This window comes from Panulirus ornatus, chromosome 2 (assembly GCF_036320965.1).
Source record: "Panulirus ornatus isolate Po-2019 chromosome 2, ASM3632096v1, whole genome shotgun sequence".
NCBI classification, from domain to species: domain Eukaryota; kingdom Metazoa; phylum Arthropoda; class Malacostraca; order Decapoda; family Palinuridae; genus Panulirus; species Panulirus ornatus.
This window is the reverse complement of record NC_092225.1, coordinates 70526709-70546653: the sequence shown is the minus strand read 5'-3', so window position 1 is coordinate 70546653 and position 19945 is coordinate 70526709. Positions and strand designations below refer to the sequence as shown.

At 40.3% G+C, this 19945-nt stretch overlaps 1 protein-coding gene across 2 annotated transcripts in view; it reads right to left on the bottom strand.

Moving 5' to 3' along the window:
• Nucleotides 1-234: 234 nt before the first annotated feature.
• Nucleotides 235-19945, bottom strand: part of LOC139757095 (uncharacterized) — a 158983-nt gene continuing 139272 nt past the window's right edge. For both annotated transcript variants that reach the window (XM_071677188.1, XM_071677196.1), the window contains exons 13-15: nucleotides 15469-15598; nucleotides 4316-4473; nucleotides 235-1397 (exon numbers count right to left, since the gene is read on the bottom strand). In XM_071677188.1, the coding sequence (XP_071533289.1) occupies nucleotides 804-1397; nucleotides 4316-4473; nucleotides 15469-15598 (882 nt within the window). In that variant the 3' untranslated portion in view covers nucleotides 235-803. The remainder of the gene's footprint in view (nucleotides 1398-4315; nucleotides 4474-15468; nucleotides 15599-19945) is intronic.

Genomic DNA, 19945 nt, shown 5'->3' with positions numbered 1-19945 from the left:
CCTCCAGCCCCTCTCTCCTGCAATGCCATATGCCAACTTATTCTCAGAGCCTGAATTAGCTCTTTGTAGACTGGACCAATAGATACATCAATATGTCTTTATCTATATTAGTACCACCAATCTTTTTGCCTAAATTCTATTTCTTCCTTGAATACCTTTACAAAAAGATATCACTAACACCCACAACAGTTTTACTACATGCTACTCAAGTGAAGGAGACAAATGAAGAAAAGCTTACTTTTCAGAGTATATTAAAACATATATAAAGCTTTACATAGTCCACATAGTCATACAATTAGCACTTGATTATAACAAAGTATTAATGAACACTCCACTACAAAAATACTGATGTGTTAGCTCACCTTTTATTACACTAAAAATACTATGTACAATTAGCTGACAACCAACAGTGCCCATACAATCAGTCATACAAGACAGCACACAAAGTGATTTACAATGAAAATAAGGATCAACTTGAAAATTGAGGCATTCTGCTTGAAAAGAAGTGGAAATTTAAACCATAATCCAAATAGTGAGGCATAATGATAAATTGAAGTATATCTAATGTTTCACACAAACTTAAGTTTTCATGAGTAAAGCTAGTGCCTAGTTTGATGAGGATGCAATAGTGGATGACTGCCTCAGTGGATTTTACTATTCTGAGTTAAAATGTTATGATGTATGAACATCTGACGCACAAGTTTGAATTTGCACACAAATTTACATCATACTTGAATCTGGAGGCAAAGGTGGTGTAAAAGGCACTCCATAATTATCACACAGTTACTCATAAATGTTTAGTGTTACCCCCCACATCCTCCACATCCTCCACATCCACCACAACCTCCACAACCACCACCATCACCACCACCATCCCCACCACCATCCCCACCACCATCACTTGACATTGCTGCAAGCATACAAGCAAATGCATCCATTCCACCATCACCACCACCAACATCTCCCCCTCCTACTACTCCTGCACCGCCATCACCAGCACTGCTAGTCCATCCTCCACCACTTGGGTCGCCAAAAGATTCATAAATGCCACCACCACCACAACCACCACAGCCACCACAAGAGCCACATCCTCCTCCAACATTTGCTGTGCAAACACCCAAAGTAGAGGCTGTGGATGTACCATGGGGGTCATTTCTTTTATGTATTGCATTGGTGGGAGCTGCAGCACAAAAGAACCCAAGTGCTCCTAGCATTTTGAGGTTCTCCACAGGAATACGGCGAGGAAGTGTCAGGGGATCAATGGGCTTCACATCGAGGCCATCTACTGTATCTATGATGTTTTCTGGAAGGTGTCGTGGTTGGCAAAGAATGTGTAGTACAGTTGCACTTAATCCCAATGCCACATTCTCCACCCAATCTTTTGTTTTCTCACTGACCTAAAATGACACAGAAACACTTAAACATGAAATGGGTAAAATAATCTGATACTAAGAAGTAATGGAATACTCCCAGCTCTCACTTTAAGCAGGATCACAATATGCTACTTTGTTATTCTACGAGAAACATACTTCTACCAGTCCCTTGTTTTATGCATTCAAAATTCACTACTACACAGGTGTGTGCAGTTGAGAGTGCACCAAAACTCCCATTTTTCTCTATGTACTTACTGGTTCACTATATGCGACCTCTCTTTGTGCAAAGTTTTCACAGGATGTAACACCTAGATAAAGCGAGGGATGGGCATATCTTTTAAATATGAATAAATTGCAAAGATTCTTATCTGTAGTAGCAGTGTAAGACTGAATTTCCAAAGTGTCAGTAAAAAGAACCAAATATTCTGATTTATATCAAAGGCATAACATACATATTTATGTGCATGCAATGCACATACTCAAATTTACATGGGGTATGATAGCTAAGTGAAGGCATGAGAAAATGAAAGTACCCTGCACATACTAACTCTTAAAAGTAAGTATACAAATACATAGCAAAAGCATGAAGATATAAATATGCCACATAAACTGCCTCCATTAACAAAGAGGGAAGCAAAGATTTTCAGAAAAAAAGTCAAAACTTAATTTGAAGATGTGTTACTTCTTCTATATATTTGTAAAAACTCATGAAAAAGTATCTTTGAAGTATCTTGGAAATTTATGATACACACATATAATTCTTGACAAAAATAGGTTTGAAAGGTATTTTTCACTATTTCATTACAGTAATAAAGTAAAATGAGGACTTCACTGAATACAGCCTTTATATATTCAGAAAGTTTATAAATGAAGGGGTATGAAGCTTAAGAGCAAATGAAGTGTCTAAAAACTCTCAGAAAATTAAAAGGAAATAACAGTGGAATCAAGTGTGTGTTAAACAAAGAACATTCAGGAATTTGTACATAGGTATAATGATTGTTAAACAAGCAATTTTGTGTATAGGCTTATTTTTTGTCCTCTAATCAAAGTTCTGAAGGTCTCACACTTGGTACACCTGCCTGGTCAAAGTAACTGGACTTTGGTATGGGAAGACCAATTACCTAAACAAATGTCATGTACTATACAACAATAGACTTCCAAGGGTCAGCTAATTACGAAAATAAAAACAAACAACACAGCTGTCAAGTAGTTATCCATCCTAAATAGGCTTGGAAAAAAAAAAAAAATCCATTTTACAGACGACCCATTCAAAAGTGGTTGACTGGTAGGTGCATGTCTTCTCTCTCGAGTGCCACATGTGGACCCATGTTTAAGCAGGACTTGAACTAACATAGGTTAAAACAAATACTTATGCTCTTACTATCAGAGTCGAGTCCATTCATACACCTGCCAAATTAAACCTTAATGTCTCTAGTCCAGCATTCCTAACTTCAGGGTGGGGGAGGGGAGGAGGTGAAGGTTCTGGGAGCAATGAAGAATGTGTGGAAGGAGAAAATGTTATCTCGGAGCAAAAATGGATATGTTTGAAGGAATAGTAGTTCCAACAATGTTATATGGTTGCAAGGTATGGCCTATAGACAAGGTTGTACAGATGAGGGTGGATGTGTTGGAAATGAAATGTATGAGGACAATATGTGGCGTGAGGTGGTTTGATAGAGTGAGGATATATGGGAGTGCACGCAGGGGGGATAGCCCCCCCTCTCATTTTTTACTTTTCCAAAAAAGGAAAAGAGATGGGGGCAAAGTAAGGATATTCCCTCTAAGGCTCGGTCCTCTGATCTCAATGGTGCCTCGCAAAAGAAAAGGGAAACGGCAAATTTGTATGAAAAAAATATATGCATATTCATTCATCTATTTATTCATTATATCTAATCGCCATTTCCTGTGTCAGTGAGGTAGCACCAGGAAACAGACAAAGAATGGGCCATCCACCCATACAAACATATAAATATATAAATGCCCATACACACACATATACATACATATACATAACATATACATATATACATACACAGACATATACATATATACACATGTACATATTCATACTTGCTTGCCTCCATCCATTCCTGGCGCTACCCCACCCCATAGGAAACACCTTCGCTACCTCTTGCTTCATCAAGGTAGCGCCAGAAAAACAGAAAAAAAGCCACATTAATTCACACTCAGTCTCTAGCTGTCATGTGTAATACACCAAAACCACAGCTCCCTATCCACAAACACACAGTTATCCAATCCTGAGCTATCACTTTAACTGCTATGCATATATCCATTTTTTCATCGTTTATCCTTGCAGTGCCACAACTTTTTTTCCAATGCTAGAAGGCGTATGTGTATGCTACAACTTTGTTTTTCATTATATGGGTGTGTATATGTATATTTCAGCCGTCTGCATTGTAAATATATAATACAATTTATACTTTGTTTAACCCCAAATGGCTTCCATATGTTCTACTTACCCTAGTGTATCTATACTATTCTTTCAGTAGCTTGGTTATCAGTGAGTGACAAGATATCCTCAGGCTTCCTTAGCAAGGGTTCTCTTTTGCAATCATTACCATCATATCACTATCACAGTAAGAGCTTGTCCCCTTACTCACTTTTTGGAGTACTGCAAATGATGCCACCAGCTCAATTAACTTACCAGTTAAGGTGGCATATTTCAAAAAAAACCCATAATACTGACAAATGATGGTTCAAACAGCAAGCATGTAATAATTCCATAACTAACACATATGTAGAGATGTACATGGAATACAGATGCATATATGTGCATATAATATATGTAAAGGTAACACACATGTGAAAAGAAGCAGATATATCTATAAAGATGAAGGCACAATAGTAATACAGAAAAAAGTAAGAGAACACAAATGAAGTAAAGGTTATAAAAACATAGACTAAAACCAATGAAAACACACCTTGAAAATTCCATTCTTCATGTCAATATATAGGTTATGAATGTCATAACTATACAGCTGCTGATCATAGGGCAAGGAGATGATACTTGCTGGTGCTGAGGGTGGACAATGGAAGCGTATCACTAGGTGACCAGGACTTCCAGGAATGCCACGTTTTGCTGCAATGTTCAAAATATTCGTGAGTACAGTTTCCATGAATTTCATAAAATGCATAAAGATGAATATAAATTTCAGCTTACATCTATTTTTTAGTGACAAACCATTTTTGCAACTGTATATTTAGATATGAACAATGAAGACACGATATAATAAGGGTATATAATTACCCAGCATGTGGGATGGGAATATTACATTAATTCCTAAAGCTTATCTCCATATGCTAACCTTAGTATTATGGACTTTAATGTCACAATCAATAATCTGTACTAACTTTCCTTAACATGCCCCACATGTCCACATTGCTGACGCTGAAGAAATGTTTCCTCACATCTTTCAAGACTATTCTGACCAGTTTCCTGTTTTTCCTGTAGTTCTGGAAGTCCACTGGACTTGGACTTCAAAGAAATGGTCTACATTAGCATCAAAAAGGCTTCCTATTAAGTTTAAAGGGGAGTCATCATACCTCTCCCTAAAATTCTTTTCTCCAAAGTGGTCAGAATGAGGGCTTTCATCCTCTATTCATAACTTATTTCACTTAACTCTGGCACAATCTTCAAAGCATTCTGTTGGATCTTCTGCAACAGTTCTCAGTGTTTCCCAAAATCAGGAAACTAAATTGCAGAACCACATTCCAGCTATAGTGGGACATACATCATATACATATTCTATTACGTCTTTATATCCATGTACATGGGGCCAATCCTCACAATGACTTAAATATAGCTTGTTCCATTCATGGTTTACAAATTATTTTGTAATATGCTTGTAATTACACAAAATTCAAGGTCATTACAACAGATGGAATCCCATAGCTTCTATCCATCAATATGATAACCACAATTTAGTCTATTCTTACCCTTCCATACCATTTGCTATAATTAAACTCCATCAGCCATGTGTCATATAACTGCTCCATATAAACTCCTCTGGAGTGAGTTGTTTGATGGGACAGTACTCCTAATGACACAGTACCACCTATGATGACTTTTCATTCATGGCATAACTTGTGCAGGTAAAGACCAGAAACACTTATATATGTATATATATATTTCTTTTTTGTATTTGATAACCATTTCCTGCATCAGCAAAGGTAACGGCAGGAACAGATGAAGAAAGGCTGCATCCGCTCACACCCCTTCTCCAGCTGTCATGTGTAATGCATCAAAACCACAGTTCCCTTACCACAACCAAGCCCCACAGACATCTCACAGATTTACTCCAGATGATTCACATGCCCTAGTTCAGTCCACTGACAGAACTTGACCCCTGTATACCATTCCAATTCACTTTATCCCATGCACGCCTTTCACCCTCTTCAGGCCCCAATCACTCAAAATCTTTTATACTCCATCCTTCCATCTTCAATATGGATTCCCATTCTCCTTGTTCCCTCCACTTTTGATACATAAATCCTCTTTGTCAACCTTTCCTCACTAATTTTCTCTGATGTCTAAGCCATTTCAGTACATCCCTTTCAGCTTTATCAGCCACACCCTTTTTATTACCACTTCTCTTTCTTACCCTTTCAACACTTACACAATCAAACCACCACACACTACATAATGCCCTGTTTCCAACACACCCACCCTCCTTCACACAGCTCATGTATACCCAACGTCTCACACCCATATAATAATGTTGGGACTACTATACCTTCAAACATACCCATTTTGATTCCCTGTGTTGCAGAAGGCAACTAAAGGGGGTAGGTTTTAGGGGGATGGAAACCCTTCCCTTCTTGTATTCAAATGTCTATAGGAGGAAACAGAATAAGGAGCAAGCAGAAAGTGCTCATCCTCCTCGAAGGGTCAGACTGGGGTGTCTGAATGAGTATGAATGTAAGCGAGAGAGATAGGTATATGTTTGAGGAAAAAACCTGAATGTTCTGACCCTGAGTGAAACAGAACCTCAGTGGTAAAGGGAAGAAAGTTAGAAATGTCTTTCGAGTAAAGTCAGGGGTTGGTGAGAAGACAAGAGATAAGGAAGGAGTAGCACTACTTCTGAAGCAGGACTTGTGGGAGTGTACGATAGAGTGTAAAGAAGTAAATTCTGGACTGATGTGAATAAAACTGAAAGTGGATGGCAAGAGATGAGTGATAATTGGTGCTTAGGCACCTGGCCATGAGAAGAAAGACCATGAGGCAAGTGTTTTGGAAGCAGCTAAGTGATTGCATCAGCAGTTTGGGTGCATAAAACCAGGTATTAGTGATGGGTGACTTAAATGCAAAGGTAAGTATATGGCAGTTGGGGGTACAGTTGGTTTGCACAGGGTATTCAGTGTTATGAATGGAAATGGTGAAGAGCTTGTGGAGTTGTGTGCTGAAAAAAGACTGGTAATTGGGAATATATGGTTTAAAGAAAAGAGATACACACAAGCACATGCATGTGAGTACGAGAAACGGTCAACGGGCATCATAAGATTGTGTATTAATTAAAAGGTATGTATAAGAGAGAATTTTGGATGTAAATGTGCTGAGAGGAGCAGTTGGTGGGATGCATGATCACTATCTTGTGGAGGTGAGGGTGCAGTTTTGTGGAGGTTTTCGAAATAAGGAGACACTGTCAGGAAGGAGAGACTCATGAGAGTAAGTGAGCTTGGAAAGATGTGTTAAGAAATACCAGCAGAGGTTGAATGTAGAATGGCAAAAGGTGAGAGCAAATGAGGTGAGGAGAGTGGACGAGGAATGGGAGGTATTTAGGGAAGCAGTGACGGCATAAGATGCATGTGGCATGCACAGGCTGGGTGGTGGTCAGATTAAAAAGGGTAGTGAGTGGTGGGATTAAGAAGTAAAGTTCCTAGTCAAACTAGTCAAAGACAAAAGACAGGGCTTTGATTGGTTCTTACAAGGAAGGAGTGCAAATGATTACAGAAAGTGGCAGGAAGTCAAGAGGAAGGTGCATGGGTTAAAATAGAAGGCAAATGAGAGTTGGGATGATAGAGTATCATTAAACTTTAGGGAGAATAAAAAGGTATTTTGGAAAGAGGTAAATAACATGTAAAGGACAACAGAACAAACGGGGACATCAGTGAGGAGAGCAAAAGGGAAAGTGATAACAGGTAGTGATGGAGTGAGGAGGAGATGGAGTGAGTATTTTGAAGGATTATCAAATGTGTTTGATAAGAGTGGCAGATGTAGGGTGTTTAGGTCCAGGTGGTATATGAAGTGGGAGAGTCAGTGTATAAAGACAATGGGAGTGTTCAAACTACAGATGAATATGTTTGGTGAGTATGCCCATAAGATTATAAGGAAGGGCATTGATTGAAAGGGTGAGGGCATCTACAGAGCACCAGACTGGGAAGGAGCAGAGTAGTTTCAGAAGTGGTAGAGGAGCTTTGGATCAGTTGTCTGCTTTAAAGATTGTTGTATGTGGCATTTATAGATCTGGAAAAGGCATATGATAAGTTTAACAGAGATACTTCGTGAAAGGTCTAAAGAATATATGGTTGGGAGGTAAGATGCTAGATACAGTGAGAAGTTTTTATCATGGGTGTAAGGCATGTGTATGAGTAGGAAGAGAGGAGAGTAACTGGTTCCCAGTCAAGGTTGGTCTGTGACAGAGGTGTATGATGTCACTAGGGTTGTTCAGTTAGTTTATGGATGGGGTGACTATTGAGGTAAATGCAAGAGTTTTGGAGAGAGGGACGAGTATGCAGTAAGTTGAGAATGAGAGGGCCTGAGGAGTCAGTTGTTGTTTGCCGATGATACAGCACTGGTGGATGATTTGATTGAGAAACTGCAAAGGGTGGTAAGTGAGTTTGTAACAGTGTGTGAAGGGAGAAAGTTAAGAGTAAATGTGAATAAAAGCAAGGTTATGAGGTCCAGCAAGGTTGAGGGACAAGTTAGCTGGGATGTAAGTTTGAGTGGATAAAAACTGAATTAAGTGTTTTGGATATCTGGGAGTGAACATGGCAGTGAATGGAACTATGGAAGGAGAAGCAAGCCATGAGAGAGAGAGAGAGAGAGAGAGAGATAGAAAAAAAAATTTCTGGAAGCAATGAAGAATGTGTGGAAAGAGAGAATGCTATCTCGGAAAGCAAAAATGAGTATGTTTAAAGGAATAGTTGTTCCAACAATATCAAGGTTGCAAGGCACGGGCTTTGGATAGGGTTGTACAGAGGAGTGTGATATGTTGGAAATGAAATGTTTGAGTACAATATGTGGTGTGCAGTGGTTTGATTAAGTAATGAAATGGTATGAGAGATGCATGGTAATAAAAAGAGTGTGGGTGAGAGAGCAGAAGAGGGTATGTTGAAATGGTTTGGACATAAGGAGAGAATGAAATGAGTGAGTAAAGGTTGACAAAGAGAATATATATATATATATATATATATATATATATATATATATATATATATATATATATATTATTTTCTTTTTTTTATTATACTTTGTTGCTGTCTCCCGCGTTTGCGAGGTAGCGCAAGGAAACAGACGAAAGAAATGGCCCAACCCCCCCCACCCATACACATGTATATACATACGTCCACACACGCAAATATACATACCTACCCAGCTTTCCATGGTTTACCCCAGACGCTTCACATGCCCTGCTTCAATCCACTGACAGCACGTCAACCCCGGTATACCACATCGCTCCAATTCACTCTATTCCTTGCCCTCCTTTCACCCTCCTGCATGTTCAGGCCCCGATCACACAAAATCTTTTTCACTCCATCTTTCCACCTCCAATTTGGTCTCCCTCTTCTCCTTGTTCCCTCCACCTCCGACACATATATCCTCTTGGTCAATCTTTCCTCACTCATCCTCTCCATGTGCCCAAACCACTTCAAAACACCCTCTTCTGCTCTCTCAACCACGCTCTTTTTATTTCCACACATCTCTCTTACCCTTACGTTACTCACTCGATCAAACCACCTCACACCACACATTGTCCTCAAACATCTCATTTCCAGCACATCCATCCTCCTGCGCACAACTCTATCCATAGCCCACGCCTCGCAACCATACAACATTGTTGGAACCACTATTCCTTCAAACATACCCATTTTTGCTTTCCGAGATAATGTTCTCGACTTCCACACATTCTTCAAGGCCCCCAGGATTTTCGCCCCCTCCCCCACCCTATGATCCACTTCCGCTTCCATGGTTCCATCCGCTGCCAGATCCACTCCCAGATATCTAAAACACTTCACTTCCTCCAGTTTTTCTCCATTCAAACTCACCTCCCAATTGACTTGACCCTCAACCCTACTGTACCTAATAACCTTGCTCTTATTCACATTTACTCTTAACTTTCTTCTTCCACACACTTTTCCAAACTCAGTCACCAGCTTCTGCAGTTTCTCACATGAATCAGCCACCAGCGCTGTATCATCAGCGAACAACAACTGAATCACTTCCCAAGCTCTCTCATCCCCAACAGACTTCATACTTGCCCCTCTTTCCAAAACTCTTGCATTTACCTCCCTAACAACCCCATCCATAAACAAATTAAACAACCATGGAGACATCACACACCCCTGCCGCAAACCTACATTCACTGAGAACCAATCACTTTCCTCTCTTCCTACACGTACACATGCCTTACATCCTCGATAAAAACTTTTCACTGCTTCTAACAACTTTCCTCCCACACCATATATTCTTAATACCTTCCACAGAGCATCTCTATCAACTCTATCATATGCCTTCTCCAGATCCATAAATGCTACATACAAATCCATTTGCTTTTATAAGTATTTCTCACATACATTCTTCAAAGCAAACACCTGATCCACACATCCTCTACCACTTCTGAAACCACACTGCTCTTCCCCAATCTGATGCTCTGTACATGCCTTCACCCTCTCAATGAATACCCTCCCATATAATTTACCAGGAATACTCAACAAACTTATACCTCTGTAATATATATATATATATATATATATATATATATATATATATATATATATATATATATATATATACATATATATATATATATATATGTAATATATATATATATATATCGACCCCGGTATACCACATCATTCCAATTCACTCTATTCCTTGCACGCCTTTCACCCTCCTGCATGTTCAGGCCCCGATCACACAAAATCTTTTTCACTCCATCTTTCCACCTCCAATTTGGTCTCCCTATTCTCCTTGTTCCCTCCACCTCCGACACATATATCCTCTTGGTCAATCTTTCCTCACTCATCCTCTCCATGTGCCCAAACCACTTCAAAACACCCTCTTCTGCTCTCTCAATCACGCTCTTTTTATTTCCACACATCTCTCTTACCCTTACGTTACTCACTCGATCAAACCACCTCACACCACACATTGTCCTCAAACATCTCATTTCCAGCACATCCATCCTCCTGCGCACAACTCTATCCATAGCCCACGCCTCGCAACCATACAACATTGTTGGAACCACTATTCCTTCAAACATACCCATTTTTGCTTTCCGAGATAATGTTCTCGACTTCCACACATTCTTCAAGGCCCCCAGAATTTTCGCCCCCTCCCCCACCCTATGATCCACTTCCGCTTCCATGGTTCCATCCGCTGCCAGATCCACTCCCAGATATCTAAAACACTTCACTTCCTCCAGTTTTTCTCCATTCAAACTCACCTCCCAATTGACTTGACCCTCAACCCTACTGTACCTAATAACCTTGCTCTTATTCACATTTACTCTTAACTTTCTTCTTCCACACACTTTACCACTTTATTATTATTTTGCTTTGTTGCTGTCTCCCGCGTTTGCGAGGTAGCGCAAGGAAACAGACGAAAGAAATGGCCCAACCCACCCCCATACACATGTATATACATATACGTCCACACACCCAAATATACATACCCATACATCTCAATGTACACATACATATACACACACAGACATAAATATATACACATGCACACAAGTCACACTGTCTGCCTTTATTCATTCCCATCGCCAACTTGCCACACATGGAATAACATCCCCCTCCCCCCTCATGTGTGCGAGGTAGTGCTAGGAAAAGGCAACAAAGGCCCCATTCGTTCACACTCAGTCTCTAGCTGTCATGTAATAATGCACCGAAACCACAGCTCCCTTTCCACATCCAGGCCCCACACAACTTTCCATGGTTTACCCCAGACACTTCACATGCCCTGGTTCAATCCATTGACAGCACATCGACCCCGGTATACCACATCATTCCAATTCACTCTATTCCTTGCACGCCTTTCACCCTCCTGCATGTTCAGGCCCCGATCACTCAAAATCCAATTTGGTCTCCCACTTCTCGTTCCCTCCACCTCTGACACATATATCCTCTTGGTCAATCTTTCCTCACTCATTCTTTCCATGTGACCAAACCATTTCAAAACATCCTCTTCTGCTCTCTCAACCACACTCTTTTTATTACCACACATCTCTCTTACTCTTACATTACTTACTCAATCAAACCACCTCACACCACATATTGTCCTCAAACATCTCATTTCCAGCACATCCACCCTCCTGTGCACAGCTCTATCCACAGCCCACGCCTCGCAATCATACAACATTGTTGGAACCACTATTCCTTCAAACATACCCATTTTTGCTTTCTGAGATGTATTCCCTGCATGTTGTAGAAGGCGACTAAAAGGGGAGGGAGTGGGAGGCTGGAAATCCTCCCCTTCCATTTTCAGTTTTTCAAAACAAGGAACAGAGAAAGGGGCCAAGTGAGGATATTCCCTCTAAGGCTCAGTCCTCTGTTCTTAACGCTACCTTGCTAATGCAGGAAATGGCAAATATGTATGAGAAAAAAGATGACAGCTAGAGACTGAATGTGAATGAATGTGGCCTTTATTGTCTTTTCCTAGCGCTACCTCACATGCGCATGGGATAAGGGGGGGTGCCATTTCATGTGTGGCGGGTTGGTGACAGGAATGGATGAGGGCAGCAAGTATGAATATGTACACGTGTGGGAAGAGTGGTTTTGGAATGTCTTGGGGGTAAAGTCAGGGGTTAGTGAGAGGACAAGAGCAAGGGAAGGAGTAGCACTACTACTGAAACAGAAGTGGTGGGAGTACGTGATAGAGTGTAAGAAAGTAAACTCTAGATTGATATTGGTAAAACTGAAAGTGGATAGAGAGAGATGGGTGATTATTGGTGCATATGCACTTGGGCATGAGAAGAAAGGTCATGAGAGGCAAGTGTTTTGGGAGCAGCTAAGCGAGTGTGTTAGTAGTTTTGATGCACGAGACCGGGTTATAGTGATGGGTGATTTGAATGCAAAGGTGAGTAATGTGGCAGTTGAGGGAATAGTTGGTGTATATGGGGTGTTCAGTTTTGTAAATGCAAATGGTGAAGAGCTTGTCGATTTATGTGCTGAAGAGGACTGGTGATTGGGAACACCTGGTTTAAAAAGAGAGATATACATAAGTATATGTATGTAAGTCGGAGAGATGGCCAGAGAGCATTATTGGATAACGTGTTAATTGACAGGCGTGCGAAAGAGAGACTTTTGGAGGTTAATGTGCTGAGAGGTGCAACTGGAGGGATGTCTGATCATTATCTTGTGGAGGCGAAGGTGAAGATTTGTAGAGGTTTTCAGAAAAGAAGAGAGAATGTTGGGGTGAAGAGAGTGGTGAGAGTAAGTGAGCTTGGAAAGGAGACTTGTGTGGGAGGAAGTAACAGGAGAGGCTGAGTACAGAATGGAAAAAGGTGAGAACAAAGGACGTAAGGGGAGTGGGGGATGGAATGGGATGTATTTTGGGAAGCAGTCATGGCTTGCACAAAGGGACGCTCGTGGCACGAGAAGCGTGGGAGGTGGGCAGATTAAAAAGGGTAGTGAGTGGTGGGATGAAGAAGTAAGATTATTAGTGAAAGAGAAGAGAGAGGCATTTGGACGATTTTTGCAGGGAAATAATGCAAATGACTGGAAGATGTATAAAAGAAAGAGGCAGGAGGTCAAGAGAAAGGTGCAAGAGGCAAAAATGAGGGCAAATGGGAGTTGGGGTGAGAGAGTATCACTGAATTTTAGGGAGAATAAAAAGATGCTCTGGAAGGAAGTAAATAAAGTGTGTAAGACAAGGGAACAAATAGGAACTTCAGTGAAGGGGGCTAATGGGGAGGTGATAACAAGTAGTGGTGATGTGAGAAGGAGATGGAGTGAGTATTTTGAAGGTTTGTTGAATGTGTTTGATGATAGAGTGGCAGAAATAGGGTGTTTTGGTCGAGGTGGTGTGCAAAGTGAGAGGGTTAGGGAGAATGATTTGGTATACAGAGAAGAGGTAGTAAAAGCTTTGCGGAAGATGAAAGCCGGCAAGGCAGCGGGTTTGGATGGTACTGCAGTGGAATTTATCAAAAAAGGGGGTGACTGTATGTATTGTTGACTGGTTGGTGAGGATATCTAAAGTATGTATGACTCATGGTGAGGTGCCAACTGATTGGCAGAATGCCTGCATAGTGCCACTGTACAAAGGCAAAGGGGATAAAAGTGAGTGCTCAAATTACAGAGGTATAAGTTTGTTGAGTATTCATGGGAAATTATATGGGAGGGTATTGATTGAGAGGGTGAAGGCATCTACAGAGCATCAGATTGGGGAAGAGCAGTGTGGTTTCAGAAATGGTAGAGGATGTGTGGATCAGGTGTTTGCTTTGAAGAATGTATGTAAGAAATACTTAGAAAAGCAAATGGATTGGCATGTAGCATTTATGGATCTGGAGAAGGTATATGATAGGGTTGATAGAGATGCTCTGTGGAAGGTATTAAGAATATATGGTGTGGGAGGTAATTTGTTAGAAGCAGTGAAAAGTTTTTATCGAGGATGTAAGGCATGTGTACATGTAGGAAGAGAGGGAAGTTATTGGTTCTCAGTGAATGTCGATTTGTGGCATTAATTCAAATATTTTTCACTCCATCTTTCCATCTCAAAATTGATCTCCCTGTTGTCCATGTTCCCTCCACTTCTGATACGCCTATCCTCTTTGTCAACCTTTCCTCACTCATTCTCTCTATTTTTCAGCCTACCCTCTTCAGCCATACTCTTTTTATTACCACACCTTTCTCTTACCTATCTATTAATTAATCAAACCACCTCACATCATGTAGTGTCCTTAAATATTCAATTTTCAATAAACTCAACCTTCTCTACACAATCTACAGCCCAAGCCTTGCATCCATATAATAATGTTGGAAATGCTATACCCTCAAACATACCCGGTCTACCCTCCCAGATAACAATCTCTTTCCATACATTCGCCAGGGCTCCCAAAACCTTTGCCACCTTACTCACCCTATGACTCACTTCCATGGTTGCATTTGCTACCTTGTTCACTCCCAGGTATCTAGAACACTTAATTTCCTCCCAATTTTTCTTCATTCAAACTCACCCCAATAAACCTGTCCCTCAACTCTGGTAAACCTAATAACTCTGCTTTTATTCACACATCCTTCCAAACTCAGACACCAGCATCTGCAGTTTCACACTCAAATCTGCAATTTCGTGTAATCCCTAGCAAGCCTTTGATTTTTGTATACATATATCAAAGTAGCATAGGTAACCACTGTCTTTATACACTTCTATTTCCTTAGCCTCACAGTCATGTCTCCCTGTTCCATAGTCTGCAATGTAAAAGAGATGAAGGGATAAAAGAAAGGAAGCTCTGGAATGACTATTTTTCATGGGACAGAACAAAGTGAGTCAATTTGGTTTATGGAGGACAAAATGGTGTTAGTGTGCTGAACCAGGGGGTATGAAGTGGTCAAGGTACACCATGTAATAGTCTGTAGGAGCCTGGCTTTGGATATTATGCTTTCGTTCCAGCAAATCATTCATTAAATCTTGAGTGGATGTGGGCAGGCCAGATTATTATTTATTGTACCTGATGCTACCTAACATAGGTGGGAGAGGCTATTAGATATATGAAAAATGATAAACTGTGCAAAACTGTGTATAGTACAGCATAAGTATAACACATCAAAATGAAAAATATCATTCACTATATACAGAGCAGAATGTGGCTGTATTTTATGAAGTTTAGAACAGATAAGACTCTACACTTACATAGTGAACCTGGTGTTCCATGCTTCAGTCCTTCCCAGTACCCTATAAGGATTGCCCAGTCTCCTTTCACTGTCTTGATTATCATTGCTCGTTCTCCTGCATTCACATCACACATCGCTACATCATTCACCTGAAAAAATAGAGAACCCTAACACTGAGAAAAATGCAGATTCTAAAATATTGACATTATATAACAGTGCATCTGCTTTGTGTGACATTTATTATCATACAACCCCTGATCCTCTTTCAGGAAGCTGCTGCAGCTTCAAGGTTGCACTCTACAAAGGAGAAGGGAAAATTATTGACTCAGTTGGAACAAAAGGGTACTCAATGAGAATGTACTCATTTCTGGCTACTGGCAATACAACCTCTCTGAAAGTGACCATACTGGTGGAGCAAATGACTTGCAGGTGGAGTTCAGTAATACCTCTGCTTTGTGAACATGAATATGCATGTATGTAAGTTAGAATGCATATATGTATGTATGTATTAGCTACTTGTACTATACATTCTCTAATATCACTGAACTTCTAAAATTTATGTATAATGTCTACATTAACAAAGTTCTCAGTCATTCTGGTATATTCATACATATCACTCTTTTATTATCCCTGGGGATAGGGGATTAAGAATACTTCCCACGTATTCCCTGCGTGTCGTAGAAGGCGACTAAAAGGGGAGGGAGCGGGGGGCTGGAAATCCTCCCCTCGTTTTTTTTTTAATTTCCCAAAAGAAGGAACAGAGAATTGGGCCAGGTGAGGGTATTCCCTCAAAGGCCCAGTCCTCTGTTCTTAATGCTACCTCGCTAACGCGGGAAATGGCGAATAATTTAAAAGAAAGAAAGAAAAGAAAGATCACTCTTTTACTATAAAAGTATTTCTTTACATCCTCATTAAATATTTTTTGATTTAATTTCATGTTATGTTCTCTGTATGCTCTCTCTCTAATGTGCATCCATTATCCCCCTCTACTGAGATAATCATTTATCAATATTAGGAGTTTCCCTTAATCTTGCCTGGTGTTCCAACTCCTTAATAAGACACCCATGTGGTGCACTGTTAAATGCTCTTTATCAGTCCCAACACAGACAACCTACCAATCCTTCTTTCTCATAAACTATAAGAGATTAACTACACATAACCCCCTTTCCGAAAAACCATGCTGTCTCTCACTGAGGAAACTTTTCCTCGGAAGAAAGTCATTCATTTGCTTTGTAATGATCTTTTCCAGAACCTTACACACTACAATTGTAAGTGAGACTGGTCTGTAGCTCAATGCATGTTCCCAGTCTCCTTTCTTATATATAGTATGATGTTTGCCCTTTTCCATTCCATGAATGTATGTATGTGTACATGCATGTATGTAATTACCAATCTGTACTGTATGGGAAGAGAGTTTCAAACTCATGGGGTCACATCTCCTCAACTTCTCAACTAACATAAAACCTCTTCACATCTATGCATGCTAGCTGCAATAACCATGTCCTCAAGTCATTCTGTTCCACTCATCCATGACTCTCATATTACATAAATATTTCGTTATGTCCTTATCAACAAACTTCTTACTTAATTTGTTATAGTGTCATCTGATTGTTCCAGCACTGCATATCTCAAAAGAACTGTTCACTGTTCACATCATAAATCTCTTTAAAAAACTCTCTTCCAAGATGGGGAGATTTTAAAGTCTTAGTTTTTCCCCTGTAACTTAGATCTCTTAATTCTGGTGCTATCTTTTTTGCCCTCCTCTGAAGCTTCTCTATGAAGTCTTTGTGCTTCTTCAGGTGAAGTGACCATACCTGAGAAGCATATTCAAATTTTGGTCCTATGTAAGATAAGAATAGCTTGCTACATGTTTCCTTATCCACATACTTGAAAGCTACTCTGATATTTGTCAACAAACAGTTGATTTCCTCTATCATTCTCCTAATGTGTGACTCTGGCGACATGTTAGGGATGATGTCAGCTCTCAAGTCCTTCTCACACACAGAACCCTGAAAACATATTTCCTCCTAGGCAATAATCACAGTGATGTTTTCATTTTATTGGGGTTGAATTTCAATAGCCATGTTCCAGACTAATTTTGGAGTTGGTTGAGGTCCCCTCGTACTTCAGAAGTGGTAGAGGATGTGTGGATCAGGTGTTTGCTTTGAAGAATGTATGTGAGAAATACTTAGAAAAGCAAATGGATTTGTATGTAGCATTTATGGATCTGGAGAAGGCATATGATAGAGTTGATAGAGATGCTCTGTGGAAGGTATTAAGAATATATGGTGTGGGTGGCAAGTTGTTAGAAGCAGTGAAAAGTTTTTATCGAGGATGTAAGGCATGTGTATGTGTAGGAAGAGAGGAAAGTGATTGGTTCTCAGTGAATGTAGGTTTGCGGCAGGGGTGTGTGATGTCTCCATGGTTGTTTAATTTGTTTATGGATGGGGTTGTTAGGGAGGTGAATGCAAGAGTTTTGGAAAGAGGGGCAAGTATGAAGTCTGTTGTGGATGAGAGAGCTTGGGAAGTGAGTCAGTTGTTGTTCGCTGATGATACAGCACTGGTGGCTGATTCATGTGAGAAACTGCAGAAGCTGGTGACTGAGTTTGGTAAAGTGTGTGAAAGAAGAAAGTTAAGAGTAAATGTGAATAAGAGCAAGGTTATTAGGTACGGTAGGGTTGAGGGTCAAGTCAATTGGGAGGTAAGTTTGAATGGAGAAAAACTGGAGGAAGTAAAGTGTTTTAGATATCTGGGAGTGGATCTGGCAGCGGATGGAACTATGGAAGCGGAAGTGAATCATAGGGTGGGGGAGGGGGCGAAAATCCTGGGAGCCTTGAAGAATGCCTGGAAGTCGAGAACATTATCTCGGAAAGCAAAAATGGGTATGTTTGAAGGAATAGTGGTTCCAACAAATATATATATAATATATATAAATATATATATATATATATATATATATATATATATATATATATATATATATATATATCATTAGTGCATATGCACCTGGGCATGAGAAGAAAGATCATGAGAGGCAAGTGTTTTGGGAGCAGCTGAATGAGTGTGTTAGTGGTTTTGATGCACGCGACCGGGTTACAGTGATGGGTGATTTGAATGCAAAGGTGAGTAATGTGGCAGTTGAGGGAATAATTGGTTACATGGGGTGTTCAGTGTTGTAAATGGAAATGGTGAAGAGCTTGTAGATTTATGTGCTGAAAAAGGAATGGTGATTGGGAATACCTGGTTTAAAAAGCGAGATATACATAAGTATACATATGTAAGTAGGACAGATGGGCAGAGAGCGTTATTGGATTACGTGTTAATTGACAGGCGCGCAAAAGAGAGACTTTTGGATGTAAATGTGCTGAGAGGTGCAACTGGAGGGATGTCTGATCATTATCTTGTGGAGGCTAAGGTGAAGATTTGTATGGGTTTTCAGAAAAGAAGAGTAAATGTAGTGGTGAAGAGGGTGGTGAGAGTAATTGAGCTTGGGAAGGAGACTTGTGTGAGGAAGTACCAGGAGAAGTGAGTACAGAATGGAAAAAGGTGAGAACAATGGAAGTAAGGGGAGTGGGGGAAGAATGGGATGTATTTAGGGAATCAGTGATGGATTGCGCAAAAGATGCTTGACTGTGGCATGAGAAGCGTGGGAGGTGGGTTGATTAGAAAGGGTAGTGAGTGGTGGGATGAAGAAGTAAGATTATTAGTGAAAGAGAAGAGAGAGGCATTTGGACGATTTTTGCAGGGATAAAATGCAGTTGAGTGGGAGATGTATAAAAGAAAGAGACAGGAGGTCAAGAGAAAGGTGCAAGAGGTGAAAAAGAGGGCAAATGAGAGTTGGGGTGAGAGAGTATCATTAAATTTTAGGAAGAATACAAAGATGTTCCGGAGGGAGGTAAATAAAGTGCATAAGACAAGGGAGCAAATGGGAACTTCAGTGAAGGGTGCTAATGGGGAGGTGATAACAAGTAGTGGTGATGTGAGAAGGAGATGGCGTGAGTATTTTGAAGGTTTGTTGAATGTGTTTGATGACACAGTGGCAGATATAGGGTGTCTTGGTCAAGGTGGTGTGCAAAGTGAGAGGGTTGGGGAAAATGATTTGGTAAACAGAGAAGAGGTAGTAAAAGTTTTGCGAAAGATGAAAGCCAGCAAGGCAGCAGGTTTGGATGGTATTGCAGTGGAATTTATTAAAAAAGGGGGTGACTGCATTGTTGACTGGTTGGTAAGGTTATTTAATGTATGTATGACTCATGGTGAGGTGCCTGAGGATTGGCGGAATGCATGCATAGTGCCATTGTACAAAGGCAAAGGGGATAAGAGTGAGTGCTCAAATTACAGAGGTATAAGTTTGTTGAGTATTCCTGGGAAATTATATGGAAGGATATTGATTGAGAGGGTGAAGGCATGTACAGAGCATCAGATTGGGGAAGAGCAGTGTGGTTTCAGAAGTGGTAGAGGATGTGTGGATCAGGTGTTTGCTTTGAAGAATGTATGTG